This window comes from Sorex araneus, chromosome 4 (assembly GCF_027595985.1).
Source record: "Sorex araneus isolate mSorAra2 chromosome 4, mSorAra2.pri, whole genome shotgun sequence".
Lineage (NCBI taxonomy): Eukaryota > Metazoa > Chordata > Mammalia > Eulipotyphla > Soricidae > Sorex > Sorex araneus.
The window spans coordinates 89,879,733-89,901,327 of NC_073305.1; the positions used below are offsets into that span (position 1 = coordinate 89,879,733).

General features: G+C 39.1%; 1 protein-coding gene across 3 annotated transcripts in view; it reads left to right on the forward strand.

The window, feature by feature from the left end:
* Positions 1 to 21,595, forward strand: part of PRIM2 (DNA primase subunit 2) — a 320,487-nt gene that overhangs the window by 48,824 nt on the left and 250,068 nt on the right. For all 3 annotated transcript variants that reach the window (XM_055136087.1, XM_004605876.2, XM_055136086.1), the window contains exons 6-7: positions 6,144 to 6,239; positions 9,086 to 9,223. In XM_055136087.1, coding sequence (XP_054992062.1) covers positions 6,144 to 6,239; positions 9,086 to 9,223 — 234 coding nt within the window. The remainder of the gene's footprint in view (positions 1 to 6,143; positions 6,240 to 9,085; positions 9,224 to 21,595) is intronic.

Consider the following 21,595-nt stretch of genomic DNA (forward strand, 5'->3'; position numbering starts at 1 on the left):
CAGTTCCTTGCTTATGTTTTCATGGTAGAAGATTATTTGAAATAATGTGTTCTGTTGTGTTGCAGGTGAATTTGTGTGCAGCTTTTATTTATTTATTTTTTAATTGAATCACTATAAGCTACACTTAGAGAGCTTTCATGTTTGGGTTTGAATCATATAATGATGGAACATCCATCCCTCTACCTGTGTACATTTTCCACCATTAATGTCCCCAGTATCCTCCCCTCTGACCCCCAACTTCTGTCCCAACCATCCCCCTGCCTCTATGGCAGACAATTTCCCTCTTTCTCTTTCTACTTCTGCTTATGGGCATTATGGTTTTGTGCAGCTTCTGTTTGCCTGACATTTACCTGAACAATTCTGAGCTTATCAACACCTGTAGCATTGTTAATAAAAATATTGGAATTCAGTTCAGGGGAAGGAGAAATACTATGTTATTCTTGGAGAACTATTAATGATACATATTAGCTGTATGAGTTGTTTAGTTAGAACTCAAGATATTATTAGGTCACACATCTGTTTATTCAAAAATATCTCTTTGTTGCAGTTAAAAGCAATTACAAAACGTTATTGTGGTTAATGGATTTGTACAGCACATGAAATTAATTATGATTTCCCTTATGAGTAATGTAGAGAACATGCATATCTATTATTTTTTATTTAATTGAAAATAAATTAGTGTTTATTTATTGAACAACTTTGACGCACATACATTTTATCTTTTATTGAATCACCGTGAGATACAGTTACAAAGCTTTCATGTTTGGGTTTGTCATACAATGATGGAACACCCATGTCTATGTCCCTATCCTTCCCGCCCTATCCCATCCTTCTCCCTGCCTCTATAGCAGACAGTTTCCCTCTTACTATCTCTCTACTTTTGGGCATTATGGCCTGCAATACAAATACTGAGAAAATATTATGTTTGGTCCTTTATCTACTTTCAGCACATATCTCCCATCCCTGATGATCCCTCCAACCATCATTGACTTAGTGATCCCTTCTCTATTCCTGCTGCCTTCGCTCCCAGCTCATGAGGCAGGTGAAGCATATATTTATTATATATATTTTGCTTAAAGACCTCATGTGAATGTCAAGATTTCTTTTTCTTTGACCTTATCTCCCTGATCTTTTTTTTTTTTTTTTCTTTTTGGATGGGGCATGGGGCCACACTTGGCAGTTGTCAGGGGCTTTTCCAAGCTCAATCTCAGGAATAACCTCTGGGATGATTAGGGGAGAACATGTAATTCTAGCAATCCATCTGGGATTGGTCTCATGCGCTTGCCTTAACCTCTGTACTGTCTCTCTGGCCACCCAGTTAGATTTTATTTATTATTAACTGTTTGAGAATTACTATTTGGCTCTAAAATTAGCCTAAAATATAGCTGCACTGTCCCTATCATCCCCTTGTTCATCGATTTACTCGAGCGGGCACCAGTAACTCTCCATTGTGAGACTTGTTGTTACTATTTTTGACATGTCAAATACGCCACAGGTAGCTTGCCAGGCTCTGCCATTTGGGCAGGATACTCTCAGTAGCTTGTTAGGCTCTCCGAGAGGGACAGAGTAATCGAATCCGGGTTGGCCTCGTGCAAGGCAAACACCCTATCCACTAAAATATAGCTGCACTTTCAAATATTCTTCACAGGATGTGTCTGGTTTAACATTTTTTGTATCTTTGTTTAAGTTTTAAAGGAATTCCTTTATGGAATATAAAGTAAAAGGTAGTCAATTAAGTAGAGAATTTAGTTTCAACAGAGATATATGTAAGCAAAGCTAATACCAAAGCAGAACAATTGGCTGTTAGCTCTTAGAGAAATATTTGCTATTGCTAAACTTCAGTTTAAGCATTCTGGTATGAATGCTGTTGTCACATAATTTGTGCTGTGACACCCTTTAAAATGTTTACAGATCAGATTTCTCATGGTGTGTAATTATCAGTTTCTAAAATTTTATCCTGTACATTACAAAACAGGAATTGAAGTGGAAATTTTCAGTTGATAGTTTTCTCTTGCAATGATTTTGATGTTCTATGTTTGTTCAAAGAAATACTTTTTTTTTTTTTGAGACCATATGATCTTGTGGGCGTTAGTGTTAGATATTAGTTGGAAATCCAATTTAATTTCTCTCCCTCTTATTTATAGTGTGAGGTAATAACTACTGCATAGAAATGTTAGAATTAAATGAGATAGTAGAGCTAGAATGGATTTCTAGAGGGTGATATGCATCGCCTTTAACTCTCATGGATTTTTGTTTGTCTTTTGTGCTATCCCTGGCTATGCTCAGGGATCACTCATGATAGGCTCAGGGGACCATATGGGGTGTGGGATTGAACCTAGGTAGGCTGTATGCAAGGCGAATTTCCTTCTTGCCATACAACTAGCTTTCACTGATTTTAATTTTCACTTCAACCCTCAACTTTCACTGATTTTTGAATAATCTGTAGGTTGACACACCTAAAGCTACGCACTGTGCTATATTTCAACTTTTACATAACTACCAGAACAAACATCTTGAGCCATCACACAGTGGTGAGATAACTCATACAGCTAGTGACTGTTTTAGTAGTATTGTTATCATCTTGATGGTAATGTCTTTGCAGTTGAACTATTTTCTGGTGGTGCCCTTTGAGAATGGCCTACAGAAGGGAAGGGATGGGGTGATGGTGGGATGAGTGGGCTCAGTCTTCAGCTTGAGTGATTTTTTTGTTTATTTCTGTAACATCATGTTCTTCTATGTATGTTTTCCTTTGAAGGAAGATTTAAAAAAAAACATGGGAAAATCAGTTTACCACTGGAATTTTATCTTCTGTGGAAACACATAGAAATAAATGCTTAATACTAGTGGTAAGAAACGTAAGCCTTACACTGAACAGATTTGGATAAATGTGGACGTCATTAGGCATACTGAAAGTGGTGATTTTTGGCCAAGAAGATAGCTCAGTGACTGAGTGTATACTTTGCATGTGGTGTGCCTGGATTCGATCCCTAGTGCCACCCGGTCTCCCCAAGCACCACTGAGAGTTTCTCCCAAGTACAAAGCTGAAAGTATCCCCAGAGCACCTCTTAGCGCTGCTGAGGGTTATCCACTTCCCCCATCCCCGCAAGAAAAAGATTCTTCATGATAATTCATATCTTTGATTTTTGAAGTGAAATAACATTAATGGGCTTTACAAGACATAAGCAATTACAGATTGAAATTAAAATACCATGTATTACAATAACATCTTGACATGAACTATCTGAAAATACAGTAGGTGTAAGTATAGGAAAGAATAAAAATAATCTGATCTAAATACAGACTGGATGTATAGTCTATCATTCAGGTAGACCAGAGCATTGGTATTCTTTTTTCTTTTTTTCCTTTTTGGGTCACACCCGGCGATGCATAGGGGTTACTCCTGGCTCTGTGCTTAGGAATTACTCCTGGCGGTGCTCAGATGACCATATGGGATGCTGGGAATCGAACCCAGGTTGGCTGCGTGCAAGGCAAATGCCCTACCCACTGTGCTATTGCTCCAGCCCTGCATTGGTATTCTTATAACTTGCTCTTGAGCCCTTTTTAATCCAAAACTTTATTCTTTTAGAGGGAACCATTAGTCTGATTTTAGGTCAATCAGTTTTTAAGTTTTCTCCTTTCACTGACCATTTGAGTATTCATCCCTTAACAATCTCCTTAATAAAACAAACCTCTCTATAAATGGAACAATTGGGTTTTCATCAGGATTTATTTTACTTAATATCTTTTAAAGGCTATGTGTACATTATGTGAGTTGAAGTGTTTTTTTTCTTCTTTTTTTTCTTTTTGATTGGTGTTCCTATGCCTGTGAATACATCACATTTACTGCTCCTCTTGCTTTTCTATGTGCTTGTGTTTCCACATTTTGACTACTAAAAATAAGTAATGTTCTGTGGTGTTACAAGTAATGCTTGCTCATGGTTCTTTGTATGTCCCTTTCTCCAGGGACATTGGTTTGTGAGTTGAAACATTTCCATCACTGGGAAAACTGTTTGAAATGTCAGTTCGTAGGACCCATTTCATTTTTTCTGAATCAGAAACTCTAGGGATGGGACCCAACAATTGTGTTTTAACAAGTCATGAAGATGATTTTTATTTATGGTACAAATTGGAGTTCATTGTTTAGAGTAGAGGTCAACGAAATATGGCCTATAGGTCAAGTGATGGCAGCTGCCCAGTTTTGCATGTAAAATAAGACTGGCATTTGTATTTCTAAGTAATTGAAAAAATTAAAATGTAATGTTTCTTGGCATAGAAGAGTATGTTAAATGTAAATTTCAGAGTCCCTAATAAAGTTTTATTGTGACAACTGTTTCTGTATACTTACATATTTGTTGCTACAGTGGCATCCTATGTACTTTTGATAAAGACTTCTGGCTCAAAAAGCCAAAAAAGCCTGCTGGGGAGGCTGGGGAGAGAGTACAGGTACCTTGGTTAAGGTGCTTGCCTTGAATCCTGCCAACCACAATCAGTCCCTGGCACTACATATAGTCCCATGATCACTGTCAGGGATCACTCCTGAGCACAGAGCCAGGAATAAGCTCTGATCACTGCTAGGTGTGGTTCCCTTACCTGCCCACCCCCTCAATAAAAATCATTATTCTTGAGGGTGGATGGATAATTTAAGTGGTAGAACAGATAGATGCCTAGCAAGTACAGCATATCCTGGTATTGCATGTCGTGTCATTCCCCCTCCCTCCCCGTGCCCCCTTCCCCCCTCACACACACCTGGTCAATAGGTCAAGCTCCTGTATTGGCTTCTGTGAGGTGTGAGGGATGTTTGATTCAGGGATCACCTGAGACTTGGAATTTTTCTAATGACCCATGTCAATTGAGCAGGAGAGTCCTGTGTTAGATACCCGGTTTAATGTGGGTCTAATTTTGTATATTAATCTTTTGTGCTTCAATATGCTTTTCAAAATCTTTTTTTTTGATTTCTGTCTTAGGTTGATCTAAATAATAAAACCTGCTTCACTGAAACATCAAATTCTACTGCATTTTTTTTTTACTTTATGTGTTTTTGGATATTTTGGCTTTAAAAAATTACTATAAATAACATCATGATAGAGGAAAGTTTCCCAATTAGTGTATTTTTACTGTTTACTGAAGATTAGTCCTAGAAATAAACTTGTTAGTGCCTGTTTTTTCTAAGGCTTTTTGATATGTTTTGTCAGCATGTCCCATCAAATATGGTTCTGAGACTGTATTTTACACCTTTTGAACTATTGCTATTTCAATATGTAGAAAGCTCTGAAACTTTTTTTTTTTTTTGAGGCCACACCTGGTGGTGGTGCTCATGGGCTATTCCTGGCTCTGAGCACAGGGATCACTTCTAACAGTTTTATGTGGTGTTGGGGATTGAACTCAGGTCTCCTGGATACAATATAGATGCTTAACCATTTGAACTGTTTCCTATCCCCCACATTATTGTTATAATTTGCTTTTATCATTTCACTTATGTGAATATTGACTGTTTTACTTTTATATTACTGGTACTTATATCCTGCTTTACCTAAAGGTTTATTGAGAATAACACAGATATTCTGTGTCAGTTGATGTATTTTCATCAGTTGATTTATACTTGATCTTTGTTTCTGGATCTTTAATTTTTTGGTATTTCTAGTCATCTATCAGTCAGTTCTTTATAAAGTCTTAAGTCAATAGATTTATATAGATTTTTTTCTCAAAAGAATGAAGTGTTAGAATTGGTTTATAGTGTTATAAAATTTAGAAACAGACTACTCTTAACTTCATGGAGGTATTTTAATTTAGTTTTAATTCTTAAATTGGGATAATTCTCATTTTTAATCTCAATTAATTTGAGTTTTTATTCTTTCCTTTCATACTGCTTACTTTTTTTTTCTCTGTTACTATCCCTTTTTGGTAGATATCTTCAGAAGTTGGCAGAGTAGAGATTTGAAAGCATGGTGAATTTTAATTTTCTCCTACATTTTGGCTTCATTAATAATAGTAATGATTTCTTATCATCTTAGGAATGATTGGTGCTATCAGGATATTACAATTTTTATTTAAGTGTGGAACATCACTAGAATAGGAAAGTAGTTTATTGAAACTTTGGGAAATCTTTAAATTTCTTAAATGGTGTAAAATATGTTTCCTTTTAGATAAGTGACGAAGAGAAGAACCTCCGTGAACGAGAGATTATTGCATCCTCGCCCTGTTTGAGTGGCGCAAAGTTAGAGTTGGAGTCAGTTTATAAGGTATGTAGACTTTTTTTTTGTTTTGGCATCCCAAGCAGTGCTCAGTGCCCATAACCCGATCCTAGCAACATGTAGCTAGTTAGTCTGCACGTTTCATTGCCATGGGCCTGCTCAGGCCTGGCAGTGCTGGGGACATCAGGGACACCGCTGGAGGTACTGGGGCAACACTGTGAGGTCTAATTGGAGTCTTGCTGAGCTTTCCAGTGTTTCTAACCTCTTCAGTACTTCCTGATTTTTGTCTCATATATGACATCATACTTTAGATGCATATCTAACTTTTTTTATATATGTTAATAAGCATCTTGTCACCCTGCCTTTCTTTCTCTTGTGATGATTTTATCTTCTCTATGCTAAGGGTGTGCTGACACCTCTGCTGGACCTTCCTACAGGATTCCACTCTGTCCCTCCTGGGACTCTGATACTGCCCTGCCGGACCATCTCTTAATGGGGTACCCTCCTCTCCAGTCTCTGCCCCAGTCAAGGGTTTTCCCTGCAGAGAAACCCTTTTATTTTGTTGCACTTGGTACCTGATGTCATGCTTAGACTTCCCCCCCCCCTAAATCTTTTGAATTATTCCATTTGGACTCTGATGCTCTCCCCTCTGGTAAGTTCTTCTTTGACCTTCTGAATGTCCACCATCATGCCCTGGGCCACTTGTGTTTCTACCACTCCATCTGATACGGATTTGTTGGAACCCAGTGAATGACTCGAGTCTGAATTGTTCGGGAAAGGAAAGAGGAAAATGAATTTGAAAATTCATTTTCAAATTTGGTACTTGCAAAGCTACAGCGATGATTCAATGGGCTGAGCACACACTCTGCCTGCAGAAGGCTTGGGTTCAGTCCCTGGCACCGCATGGTCCCCCATGCACCACCTCAAGCAACCTTGGAGCACAGAGCTAGGAGTAACCCCTGAACATTGCTGGCTATATCCCGGAAACATATATACATATATATAATATATCAACATATCTATATCTATGTTTATATATATTTCTATAAAACCCCAAATAAAATTTGGATGTTACAATAACTGTTTCCTCTGAAAATAATCTACTATTTTGCGTATTGGTGCTTTATAATCCTCTGCCTTTCTGGCTTTGCTTGTTCTTGTTCTGCTAGCTAGGTTATCATTTAGTCAGCTTCCAAATAGGACAGGAATCAATATTTATTTTTCCCAAACTCCACATTCCCCATTTGTTTCTGCTTGAGAATTTTCTAATAAGATAGATAATTAGAGCTAAAGAACCCTTACAGGTCATTTAGAGGGTCTCTTTCTTGGTTCCCTTGCCTTTATAAATCCAGCTGCTATGGTTTAGAAGCATTCATTAAAGTACCAGATCCTAAGTCTGCTCCCTAACTGAGCATGAATTCCAACTTCTGCCCCTTTTCCTACCTGAATTGCTGAATTATCATCAATTTGCCTTACATTTGTGTCTCTTATTTCCTCAATTAAAGGAATAAACTTGTTCAGGGGTCTGACTGTGATAACAAATCAGAACGTGTTTGTTAAAAACAACAATACATGATGTTTGTTGTGTGATATCACTGGCTACATACAGACATTTTATTTATTAAAAATTTTGATTTGTTATATGCTTAGATATTGGATGTCTCTAAAATGTGGGCCAGTTCATTTAGGGACTTTTTTGTCTTTTTTTTTTTTTAATAATTTACTGAATTATGTCTCGTTTCTTGACCCACAGCCCATCATTACTTGGGGGCATCAGGTGGTTCTGGGGACCAAAGTTGGGCCTCCTGCATGTAGAGCATCTGCTCAGCTCTTTGAGCCATTTTTGCAGTCTGAAGCCTCATTTTAAAAAGGACAAAACGTTTTGAAGATTGAGCATGATTTTCATAAGTGACTGCTACTATATTCTATTCTCCCTTAAAATTTTTGGATAGTCCATAGGATTTTTTTTTTCTTGGCTATTTGGGTCACACCTGGTGATGCACAGGGGTTACCTTGTACTCAGGAATTACTCCTGGCAGTGCTCAGGGGACCATATGGGGTGCTGGGAATTGAACCCAGGTAGGCTTCATGCAAGGCAAACACCCTACATGCTGTACTATAGTTCCAACCCTGAGTGCATAGGATTTTTAAATATGAAGTAGAGTAGTGTTAGTATTGGCAAATAACATTTCAGTAGTCGAACTGGGCACCTATTATTTCCATTTCTCGATATGGAAATTAACTTCTCCATTCTTTTGCTTTTTTTTCTTTTTGTTTTGGAGGCTCACATGGTGGTATTCGGGGCCTACTCCTGGCTCTGTGCTTGGGGGTTGCTCCTGGTGGTGCTGTGATTGAGCCTGGGCCTTCAAGGCAAATCAAATCCTCAGGCCCCTGAGCCATCACCTCAGCTCCTCCAGTATATTTCTTTGGTGAAAGAATGAAACAGAGATGAAAAAGTTTGGAATTACATTTCTTGTAATTTTCAGCACTGAACATATTGTGTCCTCATTAGAATTCTGCTTGATGCAGAATAAACTGAAACTTGAGAACATGAGAAGAATTCAATGTGCTTTGAGGGCTTAATTTTGGAGTCTGAAATCAAGGAGATTATAATTTGTATATTCATGAATTAAGAGTTAAGAAAGCTCTCTAACTTGGTTTACTACTATTGGAAACATTTCTGAGAAGAACATGTTTTTGGACTGTCCCTCCTTCCATATGCTAATTTAGTTTTTAGCAGTATAAATTGATCTTTCTACTCCTTTTGAACAATCTGTTGGGACTAGTGAATTTCTCATAGGAAGAATTTTGTTTAGATTAGTATATATAAAGATTTAGAAGGATTTTGTAATGACAGGCGTTGACTTACTTTTCTCATTGCACTTTGAATTCAGATTCCTTTTGCTGATGCTTTGGATTTATTCCGAGGAAGGAAAGTGTATTTGGAAGATGGCTTTGCTTATGTGCCACTTAAGGACATTGTGGCAATTATCCTCAATGAATTTAGAGCCAAACTGTCCAAGGCCTTGGCAGTAAGTCACTTTATTTTTATATGTTCACATTTTCAATGATATATCCTCGGTACTTTCTTCTTATAAACAAATAATTTAATTTTCACAATTAAATTCAGATTGCTTATAGTGTTGTGTACTGATAATCTATAATGCTTAGCTTTGTATTTATGAACCCTTTGGTTTATATTTACTTTTTCTAGTTTTCTTATTTTTTTTTCTCTTCTAATAAACTAGTGATGAGTGGATTAGTTTTGTGAGTTGTCTTTGTGAGTTCCTTAAGGGTTGTGTGTTTTTCCCCTTGGAGATAGGTTTCATTTATCTTTCTAATAATCTAATGTACAAAGAAGGGTATATGGCAGATTTCTGTAAATTAAATTTTTTTTTCTGCTTTATAGTATGAAGGTGAGTGATCTAAATATGCTGACATGCAGGATAAAACAATGAATTCCTAAGTTGGAAATAGATTTGCTTTTTAGCATAAGAAATAACACTTTTAAATTTTAAATTTCTTTCTTCCTCCCTTTTCACTTCCTACTCATTATCCCTTGTCCTCCAACATCTTTTTAAAAAATGTATAGTTATTTAGGATATTTGAACTAATCACAAGCTTGCAGAAAAGTTGCAGATGAAAAACATTAACTTTTTCTTTACACCATTTGAGAATTAATCCCTGACTGATATCATCAGTGTCTGCAATTTATAATTCTTAGAAAACAAGGACTTTATTCCATATAACTACAAATTAACTGTCAAAATAAGGAGGATTTAGATGACTACATAATTAACATATTATCCTCAGACCTTATTCAAATTTCAACAATTGTTTCAATCATACATATGATTTCAAAAAGATCCACTTCTAAGTCTCTTGAGTTTTTACTTTTTAGTCTCCTTCAGTCTGGTTCTTAATTTTTCTCCTTGACTTTTGTGACTTGTTACATTTGAAGATTGTAGCTGATTATTTTGTAGATTATATTTCAGTTTGTGTTTGATGGTTTCGTATGTTGAAATTCAAATTATATATCTTCTGCAGCAATATTATAGGAGTGATGCTATATTGTTTTTGTTGTATCTTATCAGGTAATACATGATTTTGATCCCAATGCAGATGAATATATCCATTCTGTTGTTGATAGGTATTTGGGCTTTCTTTTCTTTTATACTAATACAGCTGCTCTGAACATTTTGAGACATCTTTTGGCATACACATTTCTGTTGGTTGTGCGCATACACACACACAAACTTTATTTAAACACCATGGTTTACAAAGTTGTGGTTTACAAAGTTGTTCGTGATGATTTGTTACAGACATTCAATATTTCAACCCCTCCTCCATTGTCTCCATTTTCGCCACCACCCCTCAGGTCTGCCCACAGAGCAGGCCCACAATAATTTTTTATATTGCTTGTTACCACTAAATGGCTAACGGAATGATCAAACAATATTTAAGTAAAAAAAGTTTCTGAAAATTATTGTATCTTACCATGGAGACATTAAGTCCCTTTTTGAGGTTTTGCTTAGTGCATGTTGCAAGTTCAGCCTTCTGTGTTAATGTTTTTGTTAGTTGGTATCTCTATTACTTTCTCATACAATCTGGTACACTCCTACTGGGATGTTAGTATTGTAGAGTTTGGAGATGTCCAGAAAATCCCAAGTATTTAGCTACACAGTCTGGTTGGAGGCTTGGTGGCAACTGTTAGGGGTGTGAATGTGGCTGCTGAAGATTTGGTAGGGAAGGAACTTGGCTACCCACCTCCTGAAATTGTCTTGGAGATCTCAGACAGTACTGGGATCTGGAGAAATTTTTGAGACTAGTTGATCTCTTTTGAGATTTATTTAAGAGTGTCTGGAACAAGTCAGTAGATGAGCTTGCATGGCAGCAGCTTACATGGCATACTTACTTAACTTTCAGTGAGTTTATTTACTAGTGATTTGTGGAGTGTTGTGACTTATATGTCTTTGGAGTCAAAGTTGAGGGTCATGACTCCCCTACTCTAGGCAGACCTTGGTCAAGTGTGATTGAGAAAGTTGATTGGTTCAGAAAGTGCTTTGTCTTACCATGCAGGAGACTGGATGAAATGTATTGCCTGGGAACTTGTCCTACCAGTTCTAGAAAGGGAGCTGGAAAGAATGAGAGGGATGTTTTTCAGGTCTATCGTGAAGGAGAAATCTAAACCCGTTATTGTTGTGATCTCTTTTTTACTGTTCTGTCCAGTAGAAAAGGTTTTGGCCTTGTTTGACCGTAGAGTATGTACTTGGAAATTTTCAACCTATGTAATGGAAATATTCTTGTAGGATAAGAAAAAGTGTGCTAGAGAGTAAAACAAAAAATTTTAATGAGTGATGCAGAATGAAATAACTGATTCTGCAGGAGATTCTTGAGTTGATATAAGAATTTACCACCCAGGTAATACCTGAAAGCTTATATTTTGATCATGTAATTTTTTTATGATAATATAACTAATATGGCTTTGAACATGCTTTGAGACAAGTAAAAAATGGAAATTACCCGCTCATTTGGTACGAACTCCTTTTTCACTCTATTAATCCTTCGAAACCCAGCTATGACTCACTTCACTGTCTCCTCTAAGTTTCATGATTATGCTAACATATCTTCCCCTCTATGTCTATGGAACTCTACACTGCCTGATTGTGGTGAAATTATTTGAACTAAGTATTTTTTTTTTTTTTTTTGCTTTTTGGGTCACACCCAGCGATGCTCAGGGGTTACTCCTGGCTTTGCACTCAGGAATTACTCCTGGCAGTGCTTGGGGGACCATATGGGATGCCGGGGATCGAACCCGGGTCGGCCGCGTGCAAGGCAAACGCCCTACCCGCTGTGCTATCGCTCCGGCCCCTGAACTAAGTATTTTTGTCCTCACTTGAAACATAAGAATCTCCTTGAGAGAAGGGTAAAATTTTGTTGAATCAGTAGTTATGGAATAATAATAACTTCAACTTGTCCTTAGTTTACTATTTATAAATTATCATTTTTTCTTTTTTGTTTCTTTTCTTTTTATAAATTATCTTAGTTGATTCTCACCACAAGCCTCTGAGATAGGAATTATAGTCTGCATTTTACAGATGAGGTAAAGTGCTTTAGAAAGTGGGGTAATTGGTTCAGGTTTATGTTGGTTAGTTATTGCTGGAGCCATGATTGGATTTTAGGCTTTCTAATTATAATTTAGCATATTTTGATGAGAACAGTCCCTTTGTGAGGAGTTGTCTTATCAGGGGATTTGGATCTTAAAAGTTGTATTGCATTAGGGTCAGTTATAGAAGAGCAAATAAAGAGGGTTGATAATTGGGAGAAAAAGTAAGGGAAAGATTTCTTTTGCTACTCACAGATTTTAGAATCTTTGGTCAGTTCTTCCAGTTAATGGTTTATTTTTTCTGTAGCTTTATTCATCCATGTATTATTTGGGATAGAAGATACAAAACTGTAGAGGGATGTAGACACTTAGCAAGGAAATAAAGTAATATCAATGTTCTATATGGCTAAAAGAGCCAACTGAACAAATAGTGAGAAAAGTACATTTTAGGCAACGTAACCAGTTGTGAGTTCAAAAAGTGTGGGTGCTTGACACGTGCATGCATTCGATGGTTGAGAACCACCTCCCCAGGCTGACCAAAGGTGACAGTGTTCTCTAACAGGGGAATGAAGGGAAGGGGGGACGGAGGAACAGGGATTACAGCTGGTTGGTGATCAGTGACCATTTATTTCTCTTTCTCTCTTCTCTCTCACAGTGTAGTTATATAGAAATCATGAAAGGTGGGGGTGCGCATAGATGGGGTTGAACATTACCATAACAATAAACAGATATAAAGCCCCTTCTTCAGGGAAAGTTCTTCTTGGAGATTAATTTAGGGACAAAATCTCATCTGGGGGTTCAGCACTCTAGATTACTAGGAGTCCCATTCAAGGGTGGGATTCCATCTAAAGAGCGTATTGCTTTCTCTTTTCTTTAGCTAGTAATCCATTTAAACATTCATAGTAAATTTATTTCATACTAATATTTCTAGTCAGTTTATATGGACAAAGTAAGGAATATATTAAACTTAAAGGGTGGCTCTTCCTGGGGACATCTCGCTATATATCCCAGTCTGCAGTCCTCAGGTCAGGTTAGTCTTTCCTAACACCAGCAGGGTCCTTATTCAGTTACTTCTTTTGGGGTCATGACAGAGTTTGTCCCATGACCGTGCTCTGAAATGATTATACTTCATATGGTGCTTAGCCTGTCCTTTTTCAATGCCAGGGTAGCTTGTGGCTTGTCCTGGGTCCATCCAAATCCCTTGCCGGGACCCTCTGTTTGGGGGTGTTAGGAAGTAAGGTCAACTGAGTCAGAAGTCAGGTAAATATGATGAATGCCCAGGAGTAAATATTATTCGGAGTCAGTGAACTACCATGTTACAAAAGCATAGCATCAATTGTCTTCCTGTGTCTATACAAAAAGGACATTGCTAAACCATGCAAAGGGTGTAAAGGAAAGAGAAAATCAATATAGGATTATTAGTGCCTGATGTAATTGGGTGTGCCTTAGGAGCACTGTGGTAGGAGTCTTGAGGGAGGAGCAAGACAAGCCAATGTTATCTAATAGGTCATTAATGCAAAAACCTTGAGATTGGAATCTTGTCATTCTTGCTGAATAAAAAAAATGTCAGTTTGTAGCTACTGATAATATCCCACCCACACGGGCAGAGCCTGGCAAGCTACCTGTGGCATATTCGCTATGCCAGAAACAGTAATGATAGGTCTCATTCCTCTGACCCTAAAAGAGTTTCCAGTCATTGAGAAAGATGAGTAAGGAGAGGCTGCTAAAATCTCAGGGCTGGGAGGAATAGAGACATTACTGTCAGTGATACAGTGATACAGTGGCTAGAGTGTTGCTAGCTAGGATGGAGTAGTTTAAGGTGAGACAGCAGTGGTTACTTATGTAGTTTTGAATGAACTAAGGTAAGGAACTTGATTTAGGGGATAGCCCTATGATCTCTCTGTCAGAACCATCTGTAAGTATGTTTGCCTTGATGTTGGGTGTGGATTCAATATTTTGGTGCACAGGCCTGGTGGCACACTTGGAGACCACCAGGGAAATGGAAGGTATTTGGAACCACTGCGATCAAACCAAGCACATGTGCTCTACCACTTAATCTGTCTCCCTGACCCTGCTAGATATTTTAAATAGATAACCTTGGCTGCCACTTGAAAAGCTCTTTGGAGGTCATAGAGCAGATAGTTCAGAATTTTATCACATTAGTTTGAGTCTTGAAACAAGATGGTTGCAATGACTGAGAGGTACCAATGGATTTCAATTATGTTTTTAAAGTCTAATTGATACTACAGCTATGAAGTCTGGCTGATGTGACAGAGAAGAAAAGGAATGTAATAATGATGAAGCATCAACATAATGAAATGAAAATTTAGCATTTTCCGTAGTGTTTTAAATGCTTACATGGGTGACCTCTTTGAATCTTCATAGGGACCCTATCAGTTATTCACTATTATCACTATCTGAAGCTTGTGGTATGTTTGTGCAGGAAATGATAAGCAGAGGCAGGTTTGGAACCCACATAAGGCTTCGAAGGCTCTCCCTGACTATGGATCACTGCCTAGACTTTTGATCTAAATATCTGATTAGATGAAGAATGATGCATTTCACCACGATATGAAAGACTCTGAAGTGGGCAAAATTAAATCAAGAGTTCTGTTCTGAGTCCTTCCTAGTCCTGGGTGCTAGTGGTTCAGCATTGGAGACTGGTGAACTATCTCAGGGTTTTTGGACTGGGGGTGAGCAAGGAGCCCCAGTCATGGGCTGAGTGCCCAGCTCAGGTGTTCCAGAGAGTTCATGAGAACTGAAGTGCTTCATAGAAGCACCACCTTGGCCTTCAAGTTGGTGTGAAGTCTCATTGCCACGGACTTGACAATAAAGAAGGTGAGAGAAGTCAATCAACCCTTAGCTGCTGGGGACCACAACTGGGCAACTGGGCCCAGTGGATCATAGCATCTGGTACTGTCTATTGGCTCAGCGTTGTTGAATCTATGAGCTTCTAAGGGAAGAGTGCATCTTCCTGGCAGCTGTGGCCAAACCACTGACCGACATAGAGTATCATGTTGAAGGCCTGGACTCTCCCTGGGCACCAGGATCTGTGGCTGGGAGAAGCTTTGGCCTCTGTGGACAGTGAAGGCAACTGGCTCTCAGTGGTCCCCTTGTCTAGAGTTTTCTCTCTGTACTTACGGGGTCATGGACTGGAGTTACAACTAAGATTTGGAGGCATCTGTGAACGGTCTGTGGAGCTGCCTTGCAAGCTACCTACAGAGATTCATCCCTAGGAGTTTCTTCAAGAACCTCACCACATTGGAAGGGTGGCGGTATCTGAGTCTCTAGGCACCGTGCAGCTAGCTGACCTGCTTGATAAGCACAGATGGTCTGCCCACACAGGGAGGGCTTCAGGGAGGGTGTATGTGGCCACTTGCATTTGTTAATAGTGAGTAAGGCACCCTGATCCATACAGTGAAGGGACCCTTAATTGTGTTGATCACTTTCTAAAGCTCTGGAGCATTGACCTCTATGTGTTACTGGTTAAGGAGCTGCTGTTGAAGTAATTACTTGTGTACCCTTTCTTGGGTGTTAACATTCCACTCCTCAGCCTCCTCAAAAAGATTTAAAAAAAAAAAGAGTGTTTCATTCTGACCATGTTTTGTTGGAAGTGCTTGTTAGTCATTCAGATGGAGATGGCAGATTTGTCAGTTGGATGGAGTCTGGGTGTCTGGGGAGGAGGTGTGAAGCCAGGAGGCTGTTTGAGGTCACATAGGAAGAGAGTGAGGTGGCAGTGCAGGCCTACAGCTGCAGACCCCCAGTTTCTACACACCTCCTCTTTTGAAAAGGAATTTAAAAAAAAATGCTGCATTAAAAAAGAAAGTGACAGTTTTTTAGAGTATAGCCTAATTATAGTCTTCTCACTAATTCACTTTCTATTTGTGAGACTCATCATTTGAAGGTGCTGATAAAACTGAACTTTCAGAAAACTGTTAATACATTTCCAATTTAGAAAGGACTTTTGAGAAATTTCTAAGGAAATAACGGGCAGGCAAGTTAAGTAGCTGTTTCTTGGAGATGGAGAGAGAAGTCAGACTTGTCTCTGGAGAAGGATTTCCCTTTTTGCATTTTTAGATTCTATTGGAGTTTATGGCTCACTGAACGTTTGTTTCTTTGGAAAGTATTTTTGGTAGGCACTTGATTAAGTAATTAGAATTTCTAAAAAGCTTAGAATCATCTTAAATCTTTTATTCTCCCTAAAAGCAGTGTTCAGTATACTTATAAAAGCCTTGGTTAAACAGAATTAGGTTTCTTGAATGGTCGCATACTTTATAGTCACATAAGAATTTTATTTGTTTAACTAGTTGATTTCCTTGGGTTTTGGGGGTTGAATCCAAGACCTCATACATGTAAAGTATGAGCTCTGCCATTAAGCTACATCCCAGCCTCTAATGTTTTTTGTTTTTATTTTTATTTTTTCTTTTGGTAGAGGGAACTGGCACACTTGGAAGTGCTCAGGGCATACTCCTGGTTCTCTGCTCAGGAGAACAAATGTAGTGATCAGGGCTGGAGTAGGGTTGGCTGCATGCAAATACCTTAACTGCTATACTATCTCCCTACTTAATGTTACTTTAAAATAATTGCAGGACATCAGCCAATGCTACTGTGAATTCATCAATAGGACAGTAGTGGCTAGCACACCTTCATTTCCACTGTGAATACCAGGTATCAACTCACTTATTCCTGTTAGTATTGATCTGTAGGAAATAACAGATTTATTTATTTAGGACACAGTTTATTTATAAATTATTTATTTATTTATTTAGGACACAGTTTTTGAAAATCATAAAGCTTAACAAAGAAATTGTTCAATTTTGGGAAACATAGGCACACTTTTTCAAGTTTGAGACATGCTTTTTAACTAAGGATGCCAAGGTGAACTTGATTGTTTCTCTTTGTGTGAGGTATTGGTTTGTGAGCCCATTGTACAGTTTGCAAGTTATTGTCCTGCTAACAGACATTTTCTTTTATTTATTTTTTATTATTTTCTCTCCATCTCTTCCCATTGCTGATGTTGCTGCATAACAGGGGTTACTCCTGTGCATCTGGTCCTCTGGTTGCAGTGCTTGCTGGGGAGCACACACTTGGTTGTGTTGCTCACATTCTTTGGCTGCTGTGTTCACTGGGGCTTGTGGGCTTGGTCGATGTGCACCCACACTTAGGTGCAGTGCTTGTTAGGAGTTCTACACTTTAGTTATGGTAATTGCACACACCAGATTGAGGTATGTTGGGGATTGCAGACATTTTTTTGTAGCAATGACTACAAATGGTACAAAAGTGCTGCTAGGATTGAACTTGGTGATCTTATGTCTGCAAGGCGGGTGCTCTACTGCTGATTTTAACCCTGGGCTCCTAGCAAACCTGTAACATGTCAGATTGAATCTGGGTTGGCCTTTTGCATAGCTAACATTTCTTTCTTTCTTTTTTTCTTTTTTGGTCACACCTGGTGATGCACAGGGATCACTCCTGGCTCTGCACTCAGGAATTACCCCTGGCGGTGCTCAGGGCACCATAAGGGATGCTGGGAATTAAACCTGAGTTGGCTGCGTGCAATGCAAACACTCTACCCACTGTGCTATCACTCCAGCCCCTAACATTTCAATACCTACACTATCTCTCTGGCCTGTGAAATGCAATTTTTAAGGAGTAAAGGATAAAGAGAGATGCTTCAGATAGCAAACAGTATTTTTAGATCCTCAGTGTGGTGATTGGGTGGGCATGTTCAGTTGTATCTCACCAATGAGTCATTTCAGTTGGCTCTTGGCGTTTTTTTGTTTATTTTTAGAAAATGAGATTTTTTGATACCATTCACAGAATATAATTTCCTTTTTAATTTTAGTGACATATTTGGGGGCGGAGGGTATTGGGCTACACTTGGCTGTGCTCAGGGCTTACTCCCGGCTCTGTGCTCAGGTGGGGCTCAGGATACCATATACTGTTCAGGGATTAAACTGGGTTGGTCACATGCGGGACAAGCATTTTACCTGTAGTACTATCTTTGGCCTCCATGCTATATATGTTTTAGGTGTTTGTTTTCAGGGACTAGTTCAAAAGCGTAATTTAAAGAGCTTTTTTAAATTTAATTTCTACAGTGCTTAGTACAGCTCTTCATTTTGTGTTTGTGAAATTATTGGTGGCAAGGATGTTACAGAGACATACATTTATTATTTTTCTTTTTGGGTCACACCCAGGGATGCACAGGGGTTACTCCTGGCTCATGCACTCAAGAATTACTCCTGGTGGTGCTCGGGGGACCACATGGGATGCTGGGAATCGAACCCGGGTTGGCTGCGTGCAAGGCAAGCGCCCTACCCACTGTGCTATCAGTCCAGCCCCCATTTTTTGTTTTGTTTTGTTGTGGGGCCATCTCCAGTGATGCTCAGGGGTTATCTGAGTCTGCACTCAGAACCTGACCATGCTGGGGTGCCTGGTGAGAGAGGGAAAACATATGGGGTGCCGGGGATTAAACCTGAATTAGCCACATGCAAGGCAAGCACCCTACCTGCTGTACTGTCTCTCTAGCCTCAAGACATACAGTTTTTAGACCAGAAAAGGATTTTGGAGTTTTGTGGTCATCATTTTGTGTGTTATCATGTCTTCATTCTTGCTAACCAGAGCATAAACTCTTGGTTTATAAATATCTGAACATACGCGCGCTTGTCCTGGTGTCTGTGTCAATGCTTAGCACAGTGTTCCTCAACCTCTACCCCTACTCACCCCCTAAAAGCCTCTCAAGAAAATTTAGCTCTCAGCCTCTTCATTTTGCGCGCATAAGTTTTGCCCCAGAAATAGCTTACCACAACTCGTGAAGCTAATTACCGAAAGATCTGGCTTCCTTACTAGAGGTCTCCCATAGCTATTTGTTGAGTGCCCTTTTAACTAAACTTGATTGCCTCTTCTCAGGCCTGGTACAGTACCTCTGCCCTTCCAATGCTTTCTCTGACTCACCCTCCGGCAGGTTATTTCTATTATGTGCTTTACATGGAGCTTTCTCCAGGGTAGGACTTGAGCCCTTTTCAACTTCTCTAGAGTTGGGATTGTGTTGTATTCAATTTAAATAGTCTGTGCTGTCTAGCACTGTGCTAGACAGTAGTAGTAGTGCTCAGAATTTGATGAATTACCTCCTGAGAGTTGCATGTTTGCATCTCTAGATTTGTTGAGAAAATTAAGGTAATAAGCAGGGTTGCACTTCAGTGTGCTGTTTGCAAAAGGAAAGAGTCAAGTACCTGATAATGCGTGTAAAGTGTTATATGCAGAATATTTCTGAAATCTCAATTGCAAATGTTTCTGACCTCAAAGTACTTCCCTGGTCTATTGTGGTTGGCTGCTGTCATTAAAGCTGCTACTCTGTACAGTTTCCTCTGGAATATGGAACATAGAAGCTCTGATTTTGCTTGAGAAACTTATGACTCAGCATAGATAGATGTTTGAACTTGAGCTCCTTGAGAGTAGCAGCTGTATTTCTTCTGGTTCAACTGTCTCTGTGGGGGGCGATGCTTAGGTTGCTGTGTAGGAGTCACCATTTCCTTCCTTGCCTTTGCCCACTACAGCTGCCACCCTTCACAGATTTCCCCTGTGTGCCTTTATAAACTCTTCCGCTCTCCAGAACCTTTACCATCTCTAAGAATCATAATTATAATTGCCCATTTAAAAGTCTCAGCCTAGATAGGTTGGAAAATATTTAGGGGAACCGAAAGAAGAGAGTGATAGGTGCTTGTCGTGCATGTGGCCAGCTTTGCTTTGTGCCGGGTACCTGGTATGGTGCCCTGATCCCTGCCAGGAGTGGCCCCTGAGTAAAAATATCCAGGAGTAAGCCCTGAAGACTCTTGGGTGTGGTCCAAAAAACAAAACCCCAAGAAAATATTTAGTATTTTATACTTTTCTTTCAGTGACACCTGAGTGCCCCAAAAGACAATTTTTAAAAAATGTAATTCTTATTACATCCTTCTGATAAGAAATATCAGCAGATCTAGTTGCTAGGAAACAGCTGAATGCCAAGCTAGTTTTTTTTCTTTTGTCTTGGTGAGTTATTCAGGGGATTCTTATAAATTTAATTTTTTGACAGTTCTGTTCTCATAAAACAAATTTATTCAGTCACCACAATGAAAGGCATCATCTGTTATTTTCCCAATTTCAAACTGGGAATTTGAAAAGCATCACTAGACTAAGTGTTGAGAAGGTGATTTTTAGTGACTGGACATTGAAAAGTAACGACTATGTTTTTGAGTTTCAGTTTTTGTTTGTTTTCTCCCTTCCTATGCCTCTCTGATGTGGTGGTGGCCCTGACCGTGGCTGTGAGGGTTGAGTACTTACAGTGCTTTCCTTGGGCTGCATGCTTAAGTTTCAATGCATGCACACACTGGTGCAGTACTGACCACCAATGGGCATCACAGGTAGCAGTTCCATCAGGATCATACTTAGCACGTGGAGCTGTTGCCGGGATTGAACCTGAAACCCTCTGTCTGCAAGGTCGATGTTCTACCACTGAGTCACATCCTTGGGCCTGAGTTTCACTAATGGCAAATGAAGTAAGAATAAGAGATCACACACACACACACACACACACATACACACATTCACACACACACACACACACACACACTTGACAAGAGGGATTTATTATTATTTTTAAAATTTTAGAGACCATGTTCAGCAGTGCTCAGGGCTCACTACTGGAGTTCTGTGTTCAGGGCTTACTCCTGGCTTGGTGCTCAGGGTTCATTTCTGGGAGTGCTCAGGGGAGCATATGCAGTGCTGGGAATTGAACCCAAGTTTGCCGTATGCACAGCAAGTGCCTGCTCAACTATCTATCCAGCTGGACAGAGGACTTTGAACCAAAGTAAATATTAGATTTTTCTTGTAGAATTAAGATAGTCCACAATACTACATTGAATGCACAGGTCTGCCCTTAGTTCATGACACAATTAACTCTGTTCTTACACAAGCATAACTACTAGAAAGAAGTATTTAGTTTTAATCAGTTTGACTTTTTGTTCTACCATTTGTACAGCGTTGCCAAAAACATTTTATTCCAATTTAGTTTATCAAGTCTGAGTTATTTACCATGCCAGACAGAAACAGTGGGGACACAGCTTTCAGGGTGTTCTGAATGTGAGAGTGGTCAGAGTCATGGTATAGTGTAGGCAGTCCAAAGGGGATGTAGACTGGACACAAAGGAAGCATAGAGGAGGGATGTTGATTCACGTGGGGATTGCAGAGAGAGTTCCAAGCATGACAGTGCTTACTTGCAATCTGCAGGACACCCTTCTTACACATGAACAATCCCCTTGAGTTT